The 20609-nt window shown below is 56.4% G+C and overlaps 1 protein-coding gene across 2 annotated transcripts in view; it reads right to left on the minus strand.

Moving 5' to 3' along the window:
* Positions 1-2740: 2740 nt before the first annotated feature.
* The window catches only part of SDC3 (syndecan 3), a 49700-nt gene continuing 31831 nt past the window's right edge, over positions 2741-20609 (minus strand). The window contains exons 2-7 of one of the 2 annotated variants that reach the window (XR_005956126.1): positions 16141-16258; positions 15045-15712; positions 12155-12425; positions 10309-11002; positions 10059-10267; positions 2741-8626 (exon numbers count right to left, since the gene is read on the minus strand). Coding sequence is in view for 1 of the 2 variants with exons in the window: in XM_041479485.1 (XP_041335419.1) it covers positions 10836-11002; positions 12155-12425; positions 15045-15712; positions 16141-16258 (1224 nt within the window). In the remaining variant the exon portion in view is untranslated. Of the gene's footprint in view, positions 8627-10058; positions 10268-10295; positions 11003-12154; positions 12426-15044; positions 15713-16140; positions 16259-20609 lie in introns of those variants that run through there. The other variant, XM_041479485.1, reaches the window with a different exon arrangement.

Genomic DNA, 20609 nt, shown 5'->3' on the forward strand with positions numbered 1-20609 from the left:
GAATTATAATTATCATTGTTTTGTTCCAGGCAGCAGCTCAGGCTCCCCATTATTTTTAATTGGCTTTGTTCCTCGTTAGATCGAACACAGATTCGTCAGCAGGCACAATTCCTCACGGAATGCAAATCCAGGCACCAAATGTCCGGGCTCCAGCAGTCCTGGATAAACACTGTGTTTCTATAGTGGGAAATACTCCCTTAGGGAATTCTCTGTCCTCGGGGATGTGGGACACGGGGTGAGTTGTCCTGTCCCTGCACAGGGATGGATTCAGCCTCGGGAAGAACAATTGGAGGGCAGGAAGTAGGTGGGAATAGGAGGGACACAATTCCCAAAGGTGCATTCCCACTGCTGATTGTCCTGGAGCAGGTAAATGCCAGGGAATGTTGGCTCAGCTGCTGGAATAACTACTGGGGCTCAGGAAATGCTGGAATTCCTGGAGCACAAATTCTGCTCTTTGCCTCCAATCCTGAACAATGGCCCAAAAATCCTCGGAGTGTCGCCATGCCCAGATATCCATCGCTCCCCCAGAGCAGGACAAGGAGCTGTATCCGGCCATTCCCGCTGGGATTTCAGCGCTCTTTGTCCTAAAGGGCTTCCTGTCCTTGGAAAGCCGGGGAAAAGGGCCAGGAGCTAAAAAAGGTGGGAAGAAACACGTGGAGGAGGCTGAGGGAGGAGGATTTGTGGAGCCGCAGAGGGTGGGAGAAGCGGGAAGAGGTGGGAATGAGGATGGGGAGGGGTTGTTTATGTCCAGGAATGCAGAGGGTTCTGAAATGGGATTTGGATTTTCCAGGGAGACAGGAGGAGGTGTCCATGGGAAAGCATGTCCACGGAGCGAGGCAGGAGCAGAGCAGCAGTTTCTGGGATGAGCCTTGGGAGCAGCAGGTCAAAGCAAGGGATAAATCCTCTTCATTTAGGGTATCCAGAAAAGCTCAGGGAGGATTTGGGACTCACTGAGGACCCTCCACAGCTCAGGGCTGGCACCTGAGGACCCTTCCCAGCTGTGTGTCCCCAGGGTGGTCACCTGGCCACTCAGGTGTGGCTGTTCCCTAAAATCCCTGTCAGCCGCCACGGGCTCGGTGCCTTTGGGCCGTTCATTTCCCAGGTGAAATCCCAGTCCTGGTGTTATTTTTGTGTGCTGTGCTCACATCACAAAGATTTATAGAGGCTGAATCACAGGGTGCAAAAAAATTCCAAATAAGCCACTTTTGGGGTTGTCTTGGTAAACCCTGGGGTCTGCAACAGCACTGCAGGAATGGAAAATTCCTGTAAGAGCCATTGGGGAGGAAAATAAATAAAAAATGGGGATTGGGATATAATCAGAGGCTGTTTCCAGCCTTCAGACCAAATTCCAACACCTCGGGCAGGCAGTTGCTCATTTCTGTTCTGCCAAACGCTGGAGCTCAGCACAGTGGGGTCATTATTCAGTGGGGTTGGGACGGGCTGGAAACCGGGATTAGGGCCCTTCCTGCCAGGAATGCCGAGCTGCTGCTGCAGACAGGGATTGCTGATGGAACTGCACCACTCTGGGAAATGGGCTGAAAAGGGAGGGATTTGGGGCTCTGGTGCTGTGGCCATCCAGGAGTGTTCCTGAGCTGCTCCCAGGCCGGTGGGATTTGTCCCTGCTGGAGGCTGAGGGCTGGGATATGGAGCTGCTGAATCCCTTAGGGGGTGAAGCACTTCCTGAGGGAAGCAGGGTCATAAAAACCCATTCCCCAAGCCCAAAGAGAAGGATGTTCCCTGGATTTCAGGCCATCACAGGGGCTGGGAGAATATTTCTGAGAGCCTCCTGGGCTTTGGCATTGGAGCTGAGGATGGCTCCAAGGGCAGCATGGGGACATCCAAACCCTGCCTGCTGCTCCAGGGATGGATCCAGGGAAGTCTGGCCTGGCAGGAGCTGGATAAAGACATCCAGGGCATCCTTAGGGAGGCCAAGAGCAGCCCAAGAGGATTTCTGGGGTGGGATGCAAGGATCACCCAGCAGCTCCTCCTGCCAGGTGAGTTTGGATCAGACCTGGAGAGATCCCCAGGCTGTGAGAGAAGGGGAGTGTCCCCTACCTCTGTCAGGAGGCTTTCCCAAAGATTCAAGGAATCACAGAATCCTGGAATGGTTTGGGTTGAAAGGGACCTTAAAGCCCATCCCACCCCTGCCATGGCAGGGACACCTCCCACTGTCCCAGGTGCTCCCAGCCCAATGTCCAGCCTGGCCTTGGGCACTGCCAGGGATCCAGGGGCAGCCACAGCTGCTCTGGCAATTCCAGCCCAGCCCCTCCCCAGCCTGCCAGGGAACAATTCCCAATTGCCAAGATCCCATCCAGCCCTGCCCTCTGGCAGTGGGAGCCATTCCCTGTGTCCTGTCCCTCCATCCTTGTCCCCAGTCCCTCTGCAGCTCTCCTGGAACCCCTTCAGGCCCTGCAAGGGCTCTGAGCTCTCCCTGGAGCCTTCTCCTCTCCAGGGCAGCATTCCCAGGCTGTACTGGGATGGCCCAGGGCTGTACTGGGATCATCAAGGGCTCTGGTGGGAGTATCCAGGACTGTGCTGGGACGGTCCAGGCTGTGCTGGGATAATCCATGGCTGTGCTGGAATGTTCCAGGCTCCTCAGCGTCACTGCAGTTGCCATGGAAACCAATCATTAACCGCACCCTGATGGGCCCAGGACCAGGCAGAACCTTCTCCCTCTGCTCCCAGGGCATGACAGAACCCAGAGCAGCCAGCACCAAGAACTCAGGCCAGGCCCTGGGCAGACAATGTTTAAATGACTTTATTTTTTTATCTTTTCCTCATTTTATAAATGGGCACAGCACAGAAATAATTAAAAAAAATAGACAGTACCATTACAGTGCTAGATCCATTGGCAAAGATTATTTTTAGAGTCTTTTTTTTTTTTTTTTGTCATTATTTTTAAAGTTTTGGCCATTGAGTAAGAACAAAAACAATTAACAAACATTTTCTTTTCCTTTCCTTTTTGAAACAGACACTATGAAGCCATTTCAGTACTAAACTCTAGGAGAGTTATGTACATACAAAAAAAGTTCTGTTTAAGATATGTCTCCTATTAAAAATATTTACATGCATTTTTTTTCCCTCCCGGATTCATTGAAAGCTCCAACATTTGCAGTGTTCCAGATCCTTGTTTTGTTCTCCTATGGGGATTGGAAACCAACTCCAAAAAAAAATGAAGTTGGAATTACTTCAATCTTCTGGAAAGGGAGATTTTTTTTTTTAATTTTATTTTTGAGATGTTTATTGATGGATTTTTTTTATTTTTTTAATTTATTTTACTTTTAATTTATACAAGAAGGTTCAATGTTTATTTACAGGAGGAGTATGGGTGATGGTTTATCCTGGAGATGTGGTGGTGAGAAAGAAGGGGGGGATTTTAAAAAGTTTTTCTATCAAACTGCGATGGATTCCTGTTTTTTGGGAGTCTGGTTTGATTGTCAGCTGGGCTGGGGTGACATCGGCCAGGGGGGATCCTCAACGGGGGAAATTCCTGCAGGAAAAATCCCTGGAGCCCTGGAGGTCCTGGGAGAAGTGCTGGAGTGTGGGGTGTGAAAAAATCAGGGTTTTTTTTACACAAAAATCATAATAATGGGAAAAATAGACATAGAAATAAAAGGTTGGGATCTGCAGACGGAGGCTCCTCTAAGAGAAGGGGGAGCTGCCGGCACAAGGACTGGGGAGGCTCCGGAGCTCGCGGGGCTTTGGATCCACCCCGGGATCCCAGCCCGGATCTGCTCCGGCCCTACAGCGGCAAAAGGCTCCTGATCCCAACCCACCCAGACCAGGACTGGGATCGGGACTGGGACTGGGATCAGGATCGGGATCAGGATCAGGACTGGGATTGGGATTTGGTTTCGGGATTGGGACTGGGATTGGGATTGAGACTTGGATTGGGATTGGGACTGGGACTGGCATAGGGATCAGGACCAGAACTGGGAATGGGATGGGGATTGGGATCAGGATCGGGAGTGGGATCAGGACTGGGATCAGGACTGGGATTGGCACTAGGATTGGGATCGGGACTGGGACCGGGACTGGGACTGGGACTGGCATCAGGAGGATGTGAAGGGCAGAGAGGGGAGGGAGGAGCTGCAGCAACTGGAAAGGTGGAATTCTGCATCCCTTGGGACAGGGAATGAGGGGGAGCCCCACATCCTTTAGGACAGGGAATGAGGCTGAATCCCACATCCTGTGGGACAGGGAATCCTGCATCCCTTGGGACAGGGAAAGAGGGGGAGCCTCACATCCTTTGGGACAGGGAATGAGGCTGAATCCCACATCCTTTGGGACAGGGAAATCTGCATCCCTTGGAAATGGGGCCAAGGCTGAATCCTCAGTCCATTGGGACAGGGAATGAGGGGGAATCCCAAATCCTTTAGGACAGGGGTCAAGGCTGAATCCCACATTCTTTGGGACAGGAAAACCCACATCCCTTGGGCAGGGAAACCTGCATCCCTTGGACAGGGAATGAGGCTGAATCCCACATTCCTTGGGACAGGGGCCAAGGGCTGCAGAGCCCAGCATGTGGTGCTGGAGGGCAAATCCTCCTCCTTTTCCTCTTTTTCCTCCTCCATTTCCTCTTTTTCCTCCTCCTTTTCTCCCTCAGGAGCAGAGCCCGCCAGCCCCGTGCCCATCTATACATCTCTACATATACATTAATTACATACACACATTATATACACACACAGACACCCCCAGCCCCACTCCCGGGGATCCCAGGGAGCTCATTCCCACCAAACCTTTCTGGAGTGAAAGCTCAGAGTTACTTCAGAGCCTGGCAGAAAACCTTGGAGCACAGAAAAGATCATGACAAGGGTGGTTACGGGAGAAAAAGGGAATTAAAAAATCCATTCCAGTTCTCAGCTGGTGGGTTTGTTCCTGTGGAAGGAACTGAGCTGGGGATTCACAGCAGGGAGAGCTTGGAATGCTGGAGCTGGGGCTGGAGATGAGCAAACGAACTCCCAGACAGGGATTGTCAGGGAAATGGGGGAGGGAGAGGGGAAATTTGAGGCAACCAGCCCATCCTGGCAGTAACCCAGCCCGAGCCATCCCTGTCCCTGCAGCTGGATTTCCCCAGCATAGCTCATTCTGGAAAGGTCCAAAATCAGAGAGACTTTTGGAGCTAAGGGACAAATCCATCCCAACACAGGCACCTGGTGCTTTTTATGGAAAGATCCAAGATCAGAGAGATTTTTGGAGCTTAGGGACAACTCCCATCCCTGCAAAACCCACCCAGAGCCAGGTCCTGCTGCTGCTGGGCCCCTTCCATGTCCTGCCCTTCCCAAACTCCCCTTTCAGCCCTGGTTTGGGCTCTCTGCTCTTCCCGTCCCTTTGGATGTGGCCTTGGAATTCCTGGCTGTTCTCCTGCTGGATATTCTCCATCATTCTCCTGCTGCAATTCCAGCAGGGAGAGCCCAAGGCTGGCACAGCCGGCAGAGCAGCCCACACCACCCTGCAATTCCAGAAACTCCTAAAATTATCCAGCTGGAAGAGCCAAGGCTCTCCCTGCAGCTCCAGCACATCACACACACGCAGGAACAGGCGGAAAAGAAATGGAAAAGCCATGGAAAAATCCCTCGAGGAGCACAGCTGGAATTACCAGCACATCTGGGCACTGCTCCAGCTGCTCCTGGCTGGGATCACCATGTGGGATGGGAATTTGGGCAGAGGAGATGATGCCAGACTCGGCTTTGGGAAGGGAAGATGCTGGAGACACTTCCACTCAAGTTCATTTTCCCAAAAATCTGCTCTGGGGGAAGCTGGAAGCTCCTGTGTGGAACCTCCTCTCCTCTTCCCCATCTGTGTTCCCACCAGGAATCCCTGGAAAGCCCTGGAGCAGGAGTGACACCACCTGCACCAGGCACCATCCCTCAGGTTTTATCCATCCCTGTGGCTCTGCTCATGGAGAAATGGCTTTATCCAGGATTTTTTGGGGAGATGGACTTCCCCAGAAAATCCTGCCCATATTCAGCTCCATCCCAGCTCCTTGGAGGGAGGCACAGGGTCACGTCCTCCAGCACGAGACTTTTTTTGCCCTTCAAACATCGACTCCAACAGCCCCCATGGAGCTGAGGTGACATCATTGCACAAGCACAAAAAGTAGGCTCCAAACCCAAAAAATTCTCCTGGAGCTCACATCCCTCTTCAGGTGGAGAGCAAAAGTGTGGAAGCAGGAGTTAGACAATGAATTATTTGATCACTGCTGATTAGCAGTTTAGCTGCCTTCACCTTTTTTTATTGTGTTCATCTCATATTTTAATTACTGCAGAAGCCCTGCCCAGGCTCCTCTCACCCTCCCACCTCCAGCTTCCCTCACTCCTGAATCTGTGATGGATTTAAGTGCCAGGATTACAACCTAACACCAGCTGAGAGGGACAAGGTTAAGCTTGAGTGAGTAAAAAAATTGTATTATGGAACTTCAGACTATTAAATAGGAGGAAAAAATGAAATGAAGAAGATTAAGGAGGCAGCTCTGAAAAGCAGCATTAAAAAGATTAAGCTGGGAGGGATTTTTTTTTTTTTTAAAGCAAGCTCCAAAGATTAAATCCAGGTTTTCCCAAAAGATGGGGATTTTGGGTGGCCTTGGTGACCTTGACTTTTGCCACTCCCCCTTGTGTGATCCCATCGGGGCCAAAATCCTCCAAATCATCAAATCAGGAGTCCAAACCCCCTCTGGAGCAGCACAAAGTGGCTCTGGGTTGGCACCAGGCTCCTTCTGAGTGTGTTTCCTCCTTTGGAGCATCCTCATCCTCATCCTTATCCTCATCCTCATCCTCATCCTCATCCTCCCTGCGGGATGGACATGGAACTGGTCACTCCCAGAACCAGCACCCCAAACATCCAGCAGGGCCTTCTCCAAGCTCCAAGCTCCAAGAACCTAAACCATGAGGGTTTTGAGGCTGACAGCTCAAAAATTAGGATTCAGAGCTCATCCATGGTGGGGCCCTGTTCCCTATCCGGAAGTAAAGCCAGGTTGTCATTTTGGGTTGTGTCCCAGGAAAAAGCAGCCCAAAGCTCCCAACTTCCCAACTTGAAATCCCACATGATTCCCACATGAAATCCCACATGAGCATCCCAGAGCAATGAGAAATCCCAGGGATTTCATTTCCTTCCACACCTGTGTTACTGTGGTGTACAGCAGTGGAGATATGTATTTATATATATCCAAAATATTCTTCTGGCCTCAAATCCCTTCCACAATGAAGCTCTTCTGTCGTGTAACCCCCACCAGGGCCATGAAACCCTAAATCCCCCAACCCCTCAGGAGCCAAAGTGTCCCTGGCTCTGTTAATTCACAAAGCAACAATTTTTCCCACAGATTTTCCCATTTAAATTGTTCCAAGAGCAAATCAAATGTCTCCAGGGGACCCCATCGAGATCACAACCATTGTGACAACTAAACCCCACAAGCAGGGCTCCAGCTAATTAAGAGCCACCTCATTGAAACACCTTAATTGAAATATCTGAATTAATTAATCTGCACCCTGGGCAGCCTCAGATGGGACACCTGGGGGTGTCAGCATCAGGTTCTCTCTGGCCCCATAGGTTGTGCTGGGATTTAAACACCAATGAAGGGAAACCATCAGTCCTGGGGATTCAAAACACAATGGAAAACCATCAGTCCTGGGAGTTTGCATTGATTTTGGGATCTTTCCAATGATCCAACCAGCCCTGGGCTGAGCCATGGTTCTGCCTCCCCTTCCTCACCTCTGGAGCCAGTGGGATCCCTGCTGGACCCTGAGGGGACAGGGATGGTCCCTGCTTGGATTTCCTCCCTTAGGAAATCCTCCCACGCTTGCAGAGCTCTGTTATCCCCTCTGGAAGAGCCAGGGACAGGATTCAGCTTCTCCAGTCCCAGCTCCTCCTGAAGGAATGTCCCGCAAAGCCAAGCTTTAGTGGTCACAGTGAAAACCCAGCCCAAGCCAAGTCCCTTCCTGGCCAAACCCCTCAGCCAGATGTGGATCCAAGAGATTCCAGGGGGTGGCCAGATGGCAGCAGCCTGGGATGCCCCAGTGCAGCTCCACAAGCTCTCCAGAATGTTGATCCAAAGGGATCATTCCCAGCATTTGTATTTATTTCCTTTTTTCCCCACTCCAGGAGCAAATCCCAGGTATTCCAGCCCCTTGTGCTTTTCCCAAGGTTCCAGGAGCGTTGGAGAGTCACGTTCTCTCTTCCAGCAGAAGGGGATTCCTGCAGAGTGACCAACCCCATTCCAAAGAAAAACCAAAAAATAAAGATGAGACAAAGGGAAGGAAATCTCCCTCCTTTATGGACGGGAAAAAAAAGGGCAATAAATCCAAAGCAAACCCCCTGTGCCCCAGGGCTGGCAGGAGGTGTCTGAATCCCAGAGTTCGTGGTGGTGGTGGTGGGAAAAGCCCATCTGAGCTCCAGGCGCCGTGGGCAGCCCATCCCGTGCTCTCCAGGGCATTCCCAGGCACGGCTGCCCTGGCATCGGCTCCTTGGCATCGGCTCCATGTCCCGTCCCTCCCGCCAGCAGAAAGGCCAGCGGTGCTCGGTGTCACCTCGGTGCTGCTCAGTGTCACCTCGGCAGTGCTCAGTGTGACATCGGTGCTGCTCAGTGTCACCACAGTGCTGCTTAGTGTCACCTCGGGGTGCTCAGTGTGACCTTGGAGGAGCTCGGTGTCACCTCGGCGCTGCTCGGTGTCACCTTGGCAGTGCTCAGTGTGACATTGGTGCTGCTCAGTGTCACCGCAGCGCTGCTTAGTGTCACCTCGGGGTGCTCGGTGTGACCTTGGAGGAGCTCGGTGTCACCTCGGCGCTGCTCGGTGTGACTGTGGTACTGCTTGGTGTGACCTGAGTGCGCTTGGTGTGACCGCAGCACTGCTTGGTGTCACCTTGGGGTGCTCGGTGTGACTGTGGTACTGCTTGGTGTCACCTTGGCACTGCTCAGTGTGACCTTGGCGCTGCTCGGTGTCACTGCAGTGCTGCTCAGTGTGACCTTGGCGCTGCTCGGTGTGACCTGGGCACGCTCAGTGTGACCGCAGCACTGCTCGGTGTCACTGCAGTGCTGCTCGGTGTGACCTCGGGGTGCTCAGTGTGACCCAGGCGCTGCTCGGTGTGACCCAGGCGCTGCTCGGTGTGACCCAGGCGCTGCTCGGTGTGACCCAGGCGCTGCTCGGTGTGACCCAGGCGCTGCTCGGTGTGACCCAGGCGCTGCTCGGTGTGACCCAGGCGCTGCTCGGTGTGACCCAGGCGCTGCTCGGTGTGACCCAGGCGCTGCTCGGTGTGACCCAGGTGCTGCTCGGTGTGACCTCGGGGTGCTCAGTGTGACCCAGGCGCTGCTCGGTGTGACCGTGGTGCTGCTCGGTGTCACCTCGGCACTGCTCAGTGTGACCCAGGCACGCTCAGTGTGACCACGGCACTGCTCTGGGCACCCCGTGCCCCCCCATGCCAAGGGCGAGTTTCCTCCTTCAGCCATTGTGGGTTTTGCTTTTAAAAATTCACAGTCTGATCCCAAAAAAAGAGAGAGAAGAGGGAGGGGAGAGAGAGACTGGATGGAGGAGAGGAGGGGGAGGGTTTGGAGCGGTGAGGGAGGGAGGGAGGAAGCGTGAGGCACTCTGGGCTCTCCGTCTACGCGTAGAACTCCTCCTGCTTGTCCGGCTTCTGGTAGGTGACGTTGGCCTGCTTGGGCTCCTCCAGGGTGTAGCTGCCCTCGTCCTTCTTCTTCATGCGGTAGATGAGCAGCATCACCAGGAAGGCGGCGAAAAGGGCGCCCACCACGCCACCCACGATGACCGCTGCAACAACGCACAGGGGACACGACTGTCAGTGCCACCCATGACTGTCAGTGCCACCCGAGTCCATCAGTGCCACCCACAGCTGTCAGTGCCACCCCTGTCCATCAGTTCCACCCATGGCTGTCAGTGCAACCCCCTGGCCCTTCAGTGCCACCCCTCTAACCATCAGTGCCACCACTGCCTCTCAGGGTCATCCCTAGCCATCAGCTGTAACCAGCTGACCCTTCCCAGCTGTAAGTGCCACCCCCGGCCATCATTGCCACCCGCTGCTTAGTGTCACCTCGGGGTGCTCGGTGTGACCTTGGAGGAGCTCGGTGTCACCTCGGCGCTGCTCGGTGTCACCTTGGCAGTGCTCAGTGTGACATTGGTGCTGCTCAGTGTCACCGCAGCGCTGCTTAGTGTCACCTCGGGGTGCTCGGTGTGACCTTGGAGGAGCTCGGTGTCACCTCGGCGCTGCTCGGTGTGACTGTGGTACTGCTTGGTGTCACCTTGGCACTGCTCAGTGTGACCTTGGCGCTGCTCGGTGTGACCTGGGCCTGCTCAGTGTGACCTTGGCGCTGCTCGGTGTCACTGCAGTGCTGCTCAGTGTGACCTTGGCGCTGCTCGGTGTGACCTGGGCACGCTCAGTGTGACCGCAGCACTGCTCGGTGTCACTGCAGTGCTGCTCGGTGTGACCTCGGGGTGCTCAGTGTGACCCAGGCGCTGCTCGGTGTGACCCAGGCGCTGCTCGGTGTGACCCAGGTGCTGCTCGGTGTGACCTCGGGGTGCTCAGTGTGACCCAGGCGCTGCTCGGTGTGACCGTGGTGCTGCTCGGTGTCACCTCGGCACTGCTCAGTGTGACCCAGGCACGCTCAGTGTGACCACGGCACTGCTCTGGGCACCCCGTGCCCCCCCATGCCAAGGGCGAGTTTCCTCCTTCAGCCATTGTGGGTTTTGCTTTTAAAAATTCACAGTCTGATCCCAAAAAAAGAGAGAGAAGAGGGAGGGGAGAGAGAGACTGGATGGAGGAGAGGAGGGGGAGGGTTTGGAGCGGTGAGGGAGGGAGGGAGGAAGCGTGAGGCACTCTGGGCTCTCCGTCTACGCGTAGAACTCCTCCTGCTTGTCCGGCTTCTGGTAGGTGACGTTGGCCTGCTTGGGCTCCTCCAGGGTGTAGCTGCCCTCGTCCTTCTTCTTCATGCGGTAGATGAGCAGCATCACCAGGAAGGCGGCGAAAAGGGCGCCCACCACGCCACCCACGATGACCGCTGCAACAACGCACAGGGGACACGACTGTCAGTGCCACCCATGACTGTCAGTGCCACCCGAGTCCATCAGTGCCACCCACAGCTGTCAGTGCCACCCCTGTCCATCAGTTCCACCCATGGCTGTCAGTGCAACCCCCTGGCCCTTCAGTGCCACCCCTCTAACCATCAGTGCCACCACTGCCTCTCAGGGTCATCCCTAGCCATCAGCTGTAACCAGCTGACCCTTCCCAGCTGTAAGTGCCACCCCCGGCCATCATTGCCACCCATGGCCATCAGTGCCACCCCTCTGGTCCTCAGTGTCACCCCCATGGCCTTCAGTGTCACCCCCAGCTGTCAGTGTCACCCCCAGCTGCCATCCCTCTGGTCATCAGTGTCACCCCTCTTGCTATCAGTGTCCCCTCCCAGCCATGTCACACCTAGCCATCAGTGCCACCCCCAGCCCCGCCATCAGTGCCACCCGCTCGCCTGGCTGTCAGTGGCACCCCCAGCTATAAGTTCCACCCCTGGCCATCAGTGTCACCTCCTACCCTCAGTGCCACTGCCAGCCCCAGCCTGGCTTACAGCACAGAGAGTTTGGGGTGGGGATCCTTTGGGATTCCAGCCTGGTTTTGTGCTCTGGAAATCTGGGAGCAGCCTCTCAGCAGTGGCTGGCTCACTGCAGCACATCTTTGGATTTCCAGGAAAAAAATCCCATTTTTTTCCTGGAATCCATCTCAGCACAAATTGTGGACAATGTTCCTGGTAAAGATATGGAGACCCCTGGGACCCCCCAGCAGAGCCATGGAGCAGTTTTGGGAGGTGGGTGTGGGTTACACCAGGCTAAGCACTGCTGCTTTGGGGGGTTCATTTGGGATTCCAGCCTGGTTTGTGCTTTGGAAGTCTGGGAGCAGCACTGGGTGCTGAGCTATGACCACAGAACATTTTGCACTAAAATCTCTTTTTTTTTTTCCTGGAAATCCATCTCAGTAGAAGGAAATTGTGCAGAGTTGTCCTGGCAAAGGCATGGAGACCCTGTGAGAGCTCACAGAGCCATTTCAGGAGATGGATGTGGGTTATCCCAATGCCCTTCCCAGGACTGTCCCCTCTCCTGGGACAGCCCAGCTCCCTGTGCCCCCAAACCCTCTCCCCCAAATCCCCAGCCCCACATCTCACCTATCAACACCTCTTTCCTCTCCAGGATGTTTTTTTGGGGCAGCTGAGCAGCCGAGTTGCCCGAGTCTATCGTGTTGTCCATCAGCCCTGTCTCCACGTTCCTGCCGGGTCCCGGCCCCGCCGGCGGCGTCACCACAGCCATCACCTCGTTCCCGAGGTCAGGACGAGTCGTCTCCTCCTCCTCCCGGATCTCGAAGTCCCCGCTGGGGCCACTGCTGGCCGGGACCTCCGGCTCCTTTTCAGGGGCTGTTGTCACCTCCCCTGGCTCCATCTGGGAGAAAGGACAAGATGGAGCAGGGGACAAGGACCAAAGGGTGGACATCACCAGACCAAGGACAGGGTGGGGTGTCCCTTCCCTGTATCACTGAAGTTGTACCGCAGTGACAGCACAACACCACAATTTGGTCACCAAATGGCTGAGGCCACCATGGCTGAGGCGGGCCATTCTCTATCCCCATCTCAGGACCTGTTCCCTGTAGTTCTCTTAAAGAGACCCCATTCCAGACCCTCCACCCTTATAGGGAAGGATTTCTCCTCAATATCCCATCCCAGACCCTGCACTAGGTTCTGTCCCCAGAGAGCAGGTTGGATGTCACTGCTTGAAGGTGACTCACTCCTAACAGGTGACACAACCTCCATGCCACACCAGCATGGCAAGATAAAGGATTGGATGCTGCTGGATGAGCTCCAGGGGTCCCTTTCCCTTTCCTTTCCCCCCTTCTTGCTGCACAGGGCAGGAGCAGGAGGATATGCCCCTGTCACCCAGGCCACAGGGCTGTCACCCAGCCCAGCTCCCTGCTGTCCCTGCCCAATTCCATTGGCAAGGATGGGATCCCGGCCTCAAGGATTGCCTGGGAATATGATCCATCCCACCCCCTCCATCCCTTTCCTGATCCATTTGCTGCCTCCTGCACATCCCCTCGGGATGTGTCCTTCCCCCATGTCCCTCGGTGTCTTCGGAGCCGGAGCATCCCCGGGATCCCTCCCTGCTGGGGCAAACGGCTCCTTCCCGCCTGCCTCGGTCACAAAGCAGGATTCGGGATGAGGCAGGATTCAGGGTGAGCCGGGATTCAGGATGAGCCGGGAGCTGTCTGGGGCGGGGGTGGGAGCCCTCTCCATGTCCCGCTGCCCCGGGGCCGGCGCACGGCTCAGCGCTTCCCACGAGCGGCCGCGTTTGTGACAGGGATTAATTGAAGGTCAGCGAGAGCCCCGAGCGCTCCGAGCACGCATTTGCAGGCGGAAAAGAGAGAGTAGTTTAGACAAATCACTCCACCTTTCAGTCAAAGCGGCTGCAAAGGGCCCCTGAGGGGCTCTGAATGCGAGATGGAGCTGAAATTCCTGCTCAGGACACCCGATGGGCTGGAAATGCACCATCAAGCCGTAATTGAGGAGAGTTTGGGACTCCCGGCGAGGGCTGGGGGCTGGGAGCTGGGACATGACACCAAACCCCGAGGAAAGTCGCTGTGTTCCCGTGGGATGTGGCACCGCTGCCCTCCAGCCTGGGGAAGCCGCTCTGGAGAAGGCAGTGCGGAGGTCACCGTGGTGGGTGGCACATCCTGGGTGCCCCCAGGAGCCTGCACCCCTGCCTGGGCTGAACTCCCCCTCCACCTCCTTCCAGCTCCCCAGATGTTCACTCTGGAAGAGCCCAGCCCGCCTCCACCTCCCTCAGAGCAAGTGCCAAGGATAGATGGACACCAAAGGCCTCCCGTGGCCACCGCTTGGCTTCCCATGGAGCCCAGGAGCCCCGAGCAGGTGAGAAGGGCTCTGGCCTCCTACCTGGGGGGCCTCTGTGGGCGGCTGCGTGGTGGCCCTGGGTGGCAACGCCGTGCTTTTCTCGGGGAGCTCTGCAGTCCTCGAGGTGCTGGGCTTTGGCAGAGCCCTGGGCTTGGCCGTGCTGGTGGGGACAAGGCGTGACGTGGCCACCTCTGTCGGCGTGCTGGTTTCAGGGGCGGGTGTGGTGGGGGTCTCCAGGGTGGTGGCCCGGGTGGTGGCCGCCTTGGTGGTCAAGGGAGGCAGGAACCTCCGGATGGTTGTGGGCTTGGCCATGGCCACAGTGGTGCTGCTTGTGGTCGTGGTGGCCTCCGTGGTGGTGGTCCCTCCCTGCTGGGGCAAACGGCTCCTTCCCGCCTGCCTCGGTCACAAAGCAGGATTCGGGATGAGGCAGGATTCAGGGTGAGCCGGGATTCAGGATGAGCCGGGAGCTGTCTGGGGCGGGGGTGGGAGCCCTCTCCATGTCCCGCTGCCCCGGGGCCGGCGCACGGCTCAGCGCTTCCCACGAGCGGCCGCGTTTGTGACAGGGATTAATTGAAGGTCAGCGAGAGCCCCGAGCGCTCCGAGCACGCATTTGCAGGCGGAAAAGAGAGAGTAGTTTAGACAAATCACTCCACCTTTCAGTCAAAGCGGCTGCAAAGGGCCCCTGAGGGGCTCTGAATGCGAGATGGAGCTGAAATTCCTGCTCAGGACACCCGATGGGCTGGAAATGCACCATCAAGCCGTAATTGAGGAGAGTTTGGGACTCCCGGCGAGGGCTGGGGGCTGGGAGCTGGGACATGACACCAAACCCCGAGGAAAGTCGCTGTGTTCCCGTGGGATGTGGCACCGCTGCCCTCCAGCCTGGGGAAGCCGCTCTGGAGAAGGCAGTGCGGAGGTCACCGTGGTGGGTGGCACATCCTGGGTGCCCCCAGGAGCCTGCACCCCTGCCTGGGCTGAACTCCCCCTCCACCTCCTTCCAGCTCCCCAGATGTTCACTCTGGAAGAGCCCAGCCCGCCTCCACCTCCCTCAGAGCAAGTGCCAAGGATAGATGGACACCAAAGGCCTCCCGTGGCCACCGCTTGGCTTCCCATGGAGCCCAGGAGCCCCGAGCAGGTGAGAAGGGCTCTGGCCTCCTACCTGGGGGGCCTCTGTGGGCGGCTGCGTGGTGGCCCTGGGTGGCAACGCCGTGCTTTTCTCGGGGAGCTCTGCAGTCCTCGAGGTGCTGGGCTTTGGCAGAGCCCTGGGCTTGGCCGTGCTGGTGGGGACAAGGCGTGACGTGGCCACCTCTGTCGGCGTGCTGGTTTCAGGGGCGGGTGTGGTGGGGGTCTCCAGGGTGGTGGCCCGGGTGGTGGCCGCCTTGGTGGTCAAGGGAGGCAGGAACCTCCGGATGGTTGTGGGCTTGGCCATGGCCACAGTGGTGCTGCTTGTGGTCGTGGTGGCCTCCGTGGTGGTGGTGGTGGCCGTGGTGGTGGTGGTGGTGGTGGTGGTGGTGGTGGCCTCTGCAGTGGTGGTGGCTGTGGTGGTGGTGGTGGTGGCTGTGGTGGTTGTTGGGGGCTCGCTGGCCGTGGTGCTGGTGGTGGTGGCTTTCCAGCTGGGCACCACCGGTGCTTCTGTGGTCCTGGGGATGAGGAAGGCGCTGGTGGCCTGCCCGGGGGTGGTGTCCTGGGGGGTGGGGGACGGCTCCAGGGGTGTTGCCACGGGCTGGGCAGCGGTGACAGGCAGCACGGCCGCCGTGGTGGGCAGCGTCACCAGCGTGTCCGTGGTCAGGCTCACGGCCGTGTCCAGCCCCGGCTCCGGCTCAGAATCTGAAATGGGGACAAGAGGGAAGAGTGAAGCTGTTGCTGATGCATTTCCCTGGCACCACCCCCAAAATCTGAGAGCACGGATGGTCCCAGGTTCAGCAGAAAACAAGGGCTGTGCCCGTGTGGTGGTGAAAGCCCTCTCTGGGGTCTGTGGAGGGGCCAGTCCTGCCCAGTAGGACCAGAGGCTGAACCAGGACATGGAGGTGCTGAAGCCCAACTTTTGGGACAGCTCCCATTGCTTTTGTCTCAGAGGACAATTCCAGTGATGGATAAAGGGCAATTCCCTCCCTCACATCTCCTCTTCAGCCCTCCAACCTCACAGTCAGCCAAGGACCTTCCCAGGAACTCCCCAACCCCACACCCAGCCAAGGACCCTTCCCAGGAATCCCAGGAACCCCCCAGCCATCCAGGGACCATTCCCAGTTACTCACACCCCGAGCCAGAGCCGGAGTAGATGTCGTCCAGCTCATCTTCTCCAAAGGGGTCGTCGTCCCCGGAGCCCTCCAGGTCCACGGGCCGCTCGTAGTTCTCATTGCGCCAGCGCTGAGCCTGTGACCAGAGGGACACGTGAGCAGCTTCAGCCCCACACAGGTGGCACCCCAGCCACCCCTCGTGGGACAAGGCATGGGAAAAGCCAGGCCAAGGCATCAGCAGCACAAACAGCCTCCAGGTGAACCACCCAGAATCACAGTGTTTACCCCAGAAAAAAAACTCAGTGAGCTCACACCGGCTCCAGCATTTCCCATGGACAAAATGGTCTTTTCTGGGGGGAAAATCCAGCAATTCTTTTTGGAAGCTGCAAGAAAAATGCTTGGCTTGGTTCTCCAGCTGGCTGCTGTTCAGGCTCGATGATTTCCCTATGAGTCCTGGCTCCGGTGTGACAGCAACACCTCATCAGCTGCCACAGCTTGGGAAGCCTCCAGAGGAAACAACACCAGACTTCAAATATTCCCCTGCCTCCCAGAGCTGCGAAAACACGGGGAGCCCTCGCTAGCAGCGCTCTTAAACATCTTGTTTTGCAGATCAAAGTGTCTCCTGTCGGCGTTGCAAGGAAACGCTTTGACACCTCATTACAAGGCAAACAAGGCGGCTTTGATCTGCGAGATCGCATCGGATGTTTCAAGATGTAACGAGCCAGGTTCGAGCTTCAGTTTCAAATCAAGGCCTTGAAGGGTCCCTGTCTCTCTCGGAGCATTTTACCTCCCGAAAACAGCTCGGGATTTCTTTGTTTTTGCTGCAGCTTGGAGCTAGAACAGTCAGGCGGAGAAATTTGGGACCTGACTCGCTTTTTGTCCCCACATCCCTTCTCCCACCAGGAGAGAGAATCCATCAGCTCCGGAAGGGCATGGGGAGTTGAGCTTTTAAGTGTCTGAGCTGTGTCTGGCTGGATCTATTCCAGCTGTCCTCAGCAGCCACTGGATATGCCTGTCCCCAACACCCCATGTGGTTCCCAAATCTCTGGGAATATTCAGCCTTTGTCCTGCAGCTGATGTGCCATCCTGCACTCCCAACACACACTCACCAGCAGCTCACTGGAATTTGTGATCCAGCAGAATAAATTTGCAGGGACTTGGGAATTGCACAGCCCAAAAATATGAGATAGGTCACCAAAACTGATGGGAAGGCAAGGAAAAATGCCAAGGATTGAGGGGTGCAGGAAGAAACACTGGGAATCAGTCTCATTTGCTTTTTGATTTCTGTTTTTACACCAGAAGTATCAAGGCTTCCCAAGAAATGAGGAGAGCCCAGTGCTCCCCAGCCCTTCCCCATTCCCGAGGGTGGGATTCTCCCTGCGTGACCTGCAAAGCCTCTCCCTGATGGGAGCCACATGGCCCTATTCCCTTTGTTCCTCCTGAAATTGGAACCAGATGAGGTTGTTCCAGACTCCTGGCTCCGGGCTTGGAGCAGGAAATGGGAACGGAAGTCCCAGCTTGTCTCAGCAGCTCCCATCTGTCTAACACCCATCTGTGCATCTATGCATCCATCCATCCATCCATCCATCCATCCCTCCTCCATCCATCCATCCATCCATCCATCCATCCATCCCCCATCCATCCATCCATCCATCCGTCCATCCATCATCTATCCATCCATCCATCCATCCCTCCATCATCCATCCATCCATCCATCCCTCCATCCATCCATCCCCCATCCATCCATCCATCCATCCGTCCATCCATCATCTATCCATCCATCCATCCATCCCTCCATCATCCATCCATCCATCCATCCCTCCATCCATCCATCCCCCATCCATCCATCCATCCATCCATCCATCCATCCATCCATCCATCCATCCATCCATCCATCCATCCATCCATCCATCCATCCATCCGTCCATCCATCATCTATCCATCCATCATCCATCCATCCATCCATCCATCCATCCCTCCATCCATCCCTCCTCCATCCATCCATCCATCCACCCATCCATCCATTCCTCCTCCATCCATCCATCCATCCATCCATCCATCCATCCATCATCCATAATCCATCCATCCCTCCATCCATCCATCCATCCATCCATCCATCCATCCATCCATCCATCCATCCATCCATCCACCCATCCATCCATCCATCCATCCATCCATCCATCCATCCGTCCATCCATCATCTATCCATCCATCATCCATCCATCCATCCATCCATCCATCCCTCCATCCATCCCTCCTCCATCCATCCATCCATCCACCCATCCATCCATTCCTCCTCCATCCATCCATCCATCCATCCATCCATCCATCCATCATCCATAATCCATCCATCCCTCCATCCATAATCCATCCATCCCTCCATCCATCCATCCATCCATCCATCCATCCATCCATCCATCCACCTTACCCTAAACCTGAACAAGCCCCAGCCAGGACCAGCACAAGCCCCACAACAGCCCCACAGGCAGGACCAGACCTGGGGGGACCCCACCTGCAGCCCAGCCCCAGCCAAGCTCCATAAAGACCTAAAGACTTGGGAACAATCTCTGGGTGTTCCTGGTGCACAGGGGGACATTTGGGACATTGGGATATTGTTCCTGAAGAAGCCCCCTCACCACTCCATTCCCAAGGTGCTGATGTAACCCCCTCCCAGCTGCAGCCCCGACAGTTTGAGGTCAGGCTCATGCCATAAATCTTGGGAGCAGTCAGGGTTTATTTGGATTTAGTGCTCCTTGGATCATTAGTGCTTTGCGTGCCCCAAGCCATGCCTGGCTCCCCCTCCCCGGGAACCAGGGGCTGCTCCTGGGGCTGCTCCCCCTGGAATGAAGGCCTGCTTCCTCCAGGAACGAGGGGCTGCTCCCCCTGGTCTGACTGGGATGGAGGGGAGGGAAGGCAGAGTTTGCCAGCCCGGGAAACCACAAATCACTCAGGACAGGAGCTCCCACCTCCTGACCTGGGGCTGCCTCCCCATCCATCACAGCCCACATTCCCAATCCATCCCAGCCCCCATTCCCAATCCATCCCAGCCCCCAAGCCAAGCCACAGCTGCCTGGATTTGTCCCAAAAGAGAAACTTCCTCCAGACTTTATCCCTGTCCCAGGGGCTCCATGGGGTCAGACCAGGGCTGGAGGGACCCTTGGATGTGCCAGATCTGCCCTGCAGCCCCTGATCCCCCGTGATGGTGGCAGGGACTGTCCCCACCCCACAGCAGGAGGGACAGAGCTGCTGCTCCAGAGAGAAAACCTTTTCCAGGGCACTGACCCCATGCCAGTCAAGGGCTGGGGGTGCCACACCAGCCATGTCCTCGCCTGGATCAGTCCCCTCCAATGCCTGGGACAAGGGACAGGCTCGCAGCATTCCAGGTGCTCCCAGCAGCCCACTCCAGGTGCTCAATCCAAAGCTGGGCCAGGCAGAGAGTTCCTTGGGGCAGGGAGGAAATCCCAGTGCACTGCTGGCCCTGGCTCTGTTCCCCCTGTCTCCCCTGTCACCCCCTGCCCTGGTGGCACCAGGATGCCATTTATTAGCCAGCTCCAGCCAAGGGCCAGCAGCTCCCATCCCTGCAATTCCAACTGCCCAGCTGACAGCTCTTGGCAGGGGTTCCTTCCCCAGCTCAGCGCTGCCTCATTAGGGAAATTAAACCCGGGATCACGGCAGGGCTGCTGGAGGCGGCGGGATGAGGCTGCCCTGGGAGGCTGCGCCACTTCTGGACAAGGAGTGGGAAGGTTTCCATGTGCCCAGGGAGGAGCTGGCTGTGCCCAGGACTGTCCTGCAGCCAGGGAGCTGCTCCTGTCACATCCCTGTGTCCCATGAGCTGTCACTGGGGGCAGCCCCAGCCAGGACCCGGCTCTGGCATCGCCCAGACCCCAAACAATGGCCCCATTCCCACTCCCCCAGGGTCTCCAAAGGTCACAGCTCTGCTGCTATAAAAACAAGCCCTGATGAAGAGCAGACTCCAGCCAGGGCCAGAAAGTCACATTTCACTGAAAGCTCCCTCATTGTGCTCTAAATGACCGCAAATACGCGCCAGACACAAAGGGCTTGGATCTCAGCAGTGACATGGGCACTAGGTCGGGCTTGGATAAGAAACACATCCCCCACCCTATCCCAGAGGATCCTTTTCCACCTGAAAAGGGGGATGGGCAGGTGATGATTCCCACCCGGACACTCCTTGCCCCCTTCCATGCCTTCATCTTGGCTGGGCTGGCAGGAACGGCAGCCAAGGGGCCCCAGCAGCACAAATCCCAAACCCCACACTGAGAGCCTTGGAAAGCCAGGGAGGGCTCGGAGCCCTTGCTCTGGCAGCATCCGAGATGAGCAGGTGGACAGGGAGGCTTCAGTCCCTCTCCATTGGCTGTGTCACCACCCCACATGTACAGTGTCACCCCCTCTCTGTCCTCTCCCCTTGGCAGCCTGGGTGACACCATTTTACAGGTGAGAAATGTAAATCTGGGGTAAAGGGTCCCTCT

This window comes from Pyrgilauda ruficollis, unplaced genomic scaffold (assembly GCF_017590135.1).
Source record: "Pyrgilauda ruficollis isolate IOZ18807 unplaced genomic scaffold, ASM1759013v1 scaffold48, whole genome shotgun sequence".
Lineage (NCBI taxonomy): Eukaryota > Metazoa > Chordata > Aves > Passeriformes > Passeridae > Pyrgilauda > Pyrgilauda ruficollis.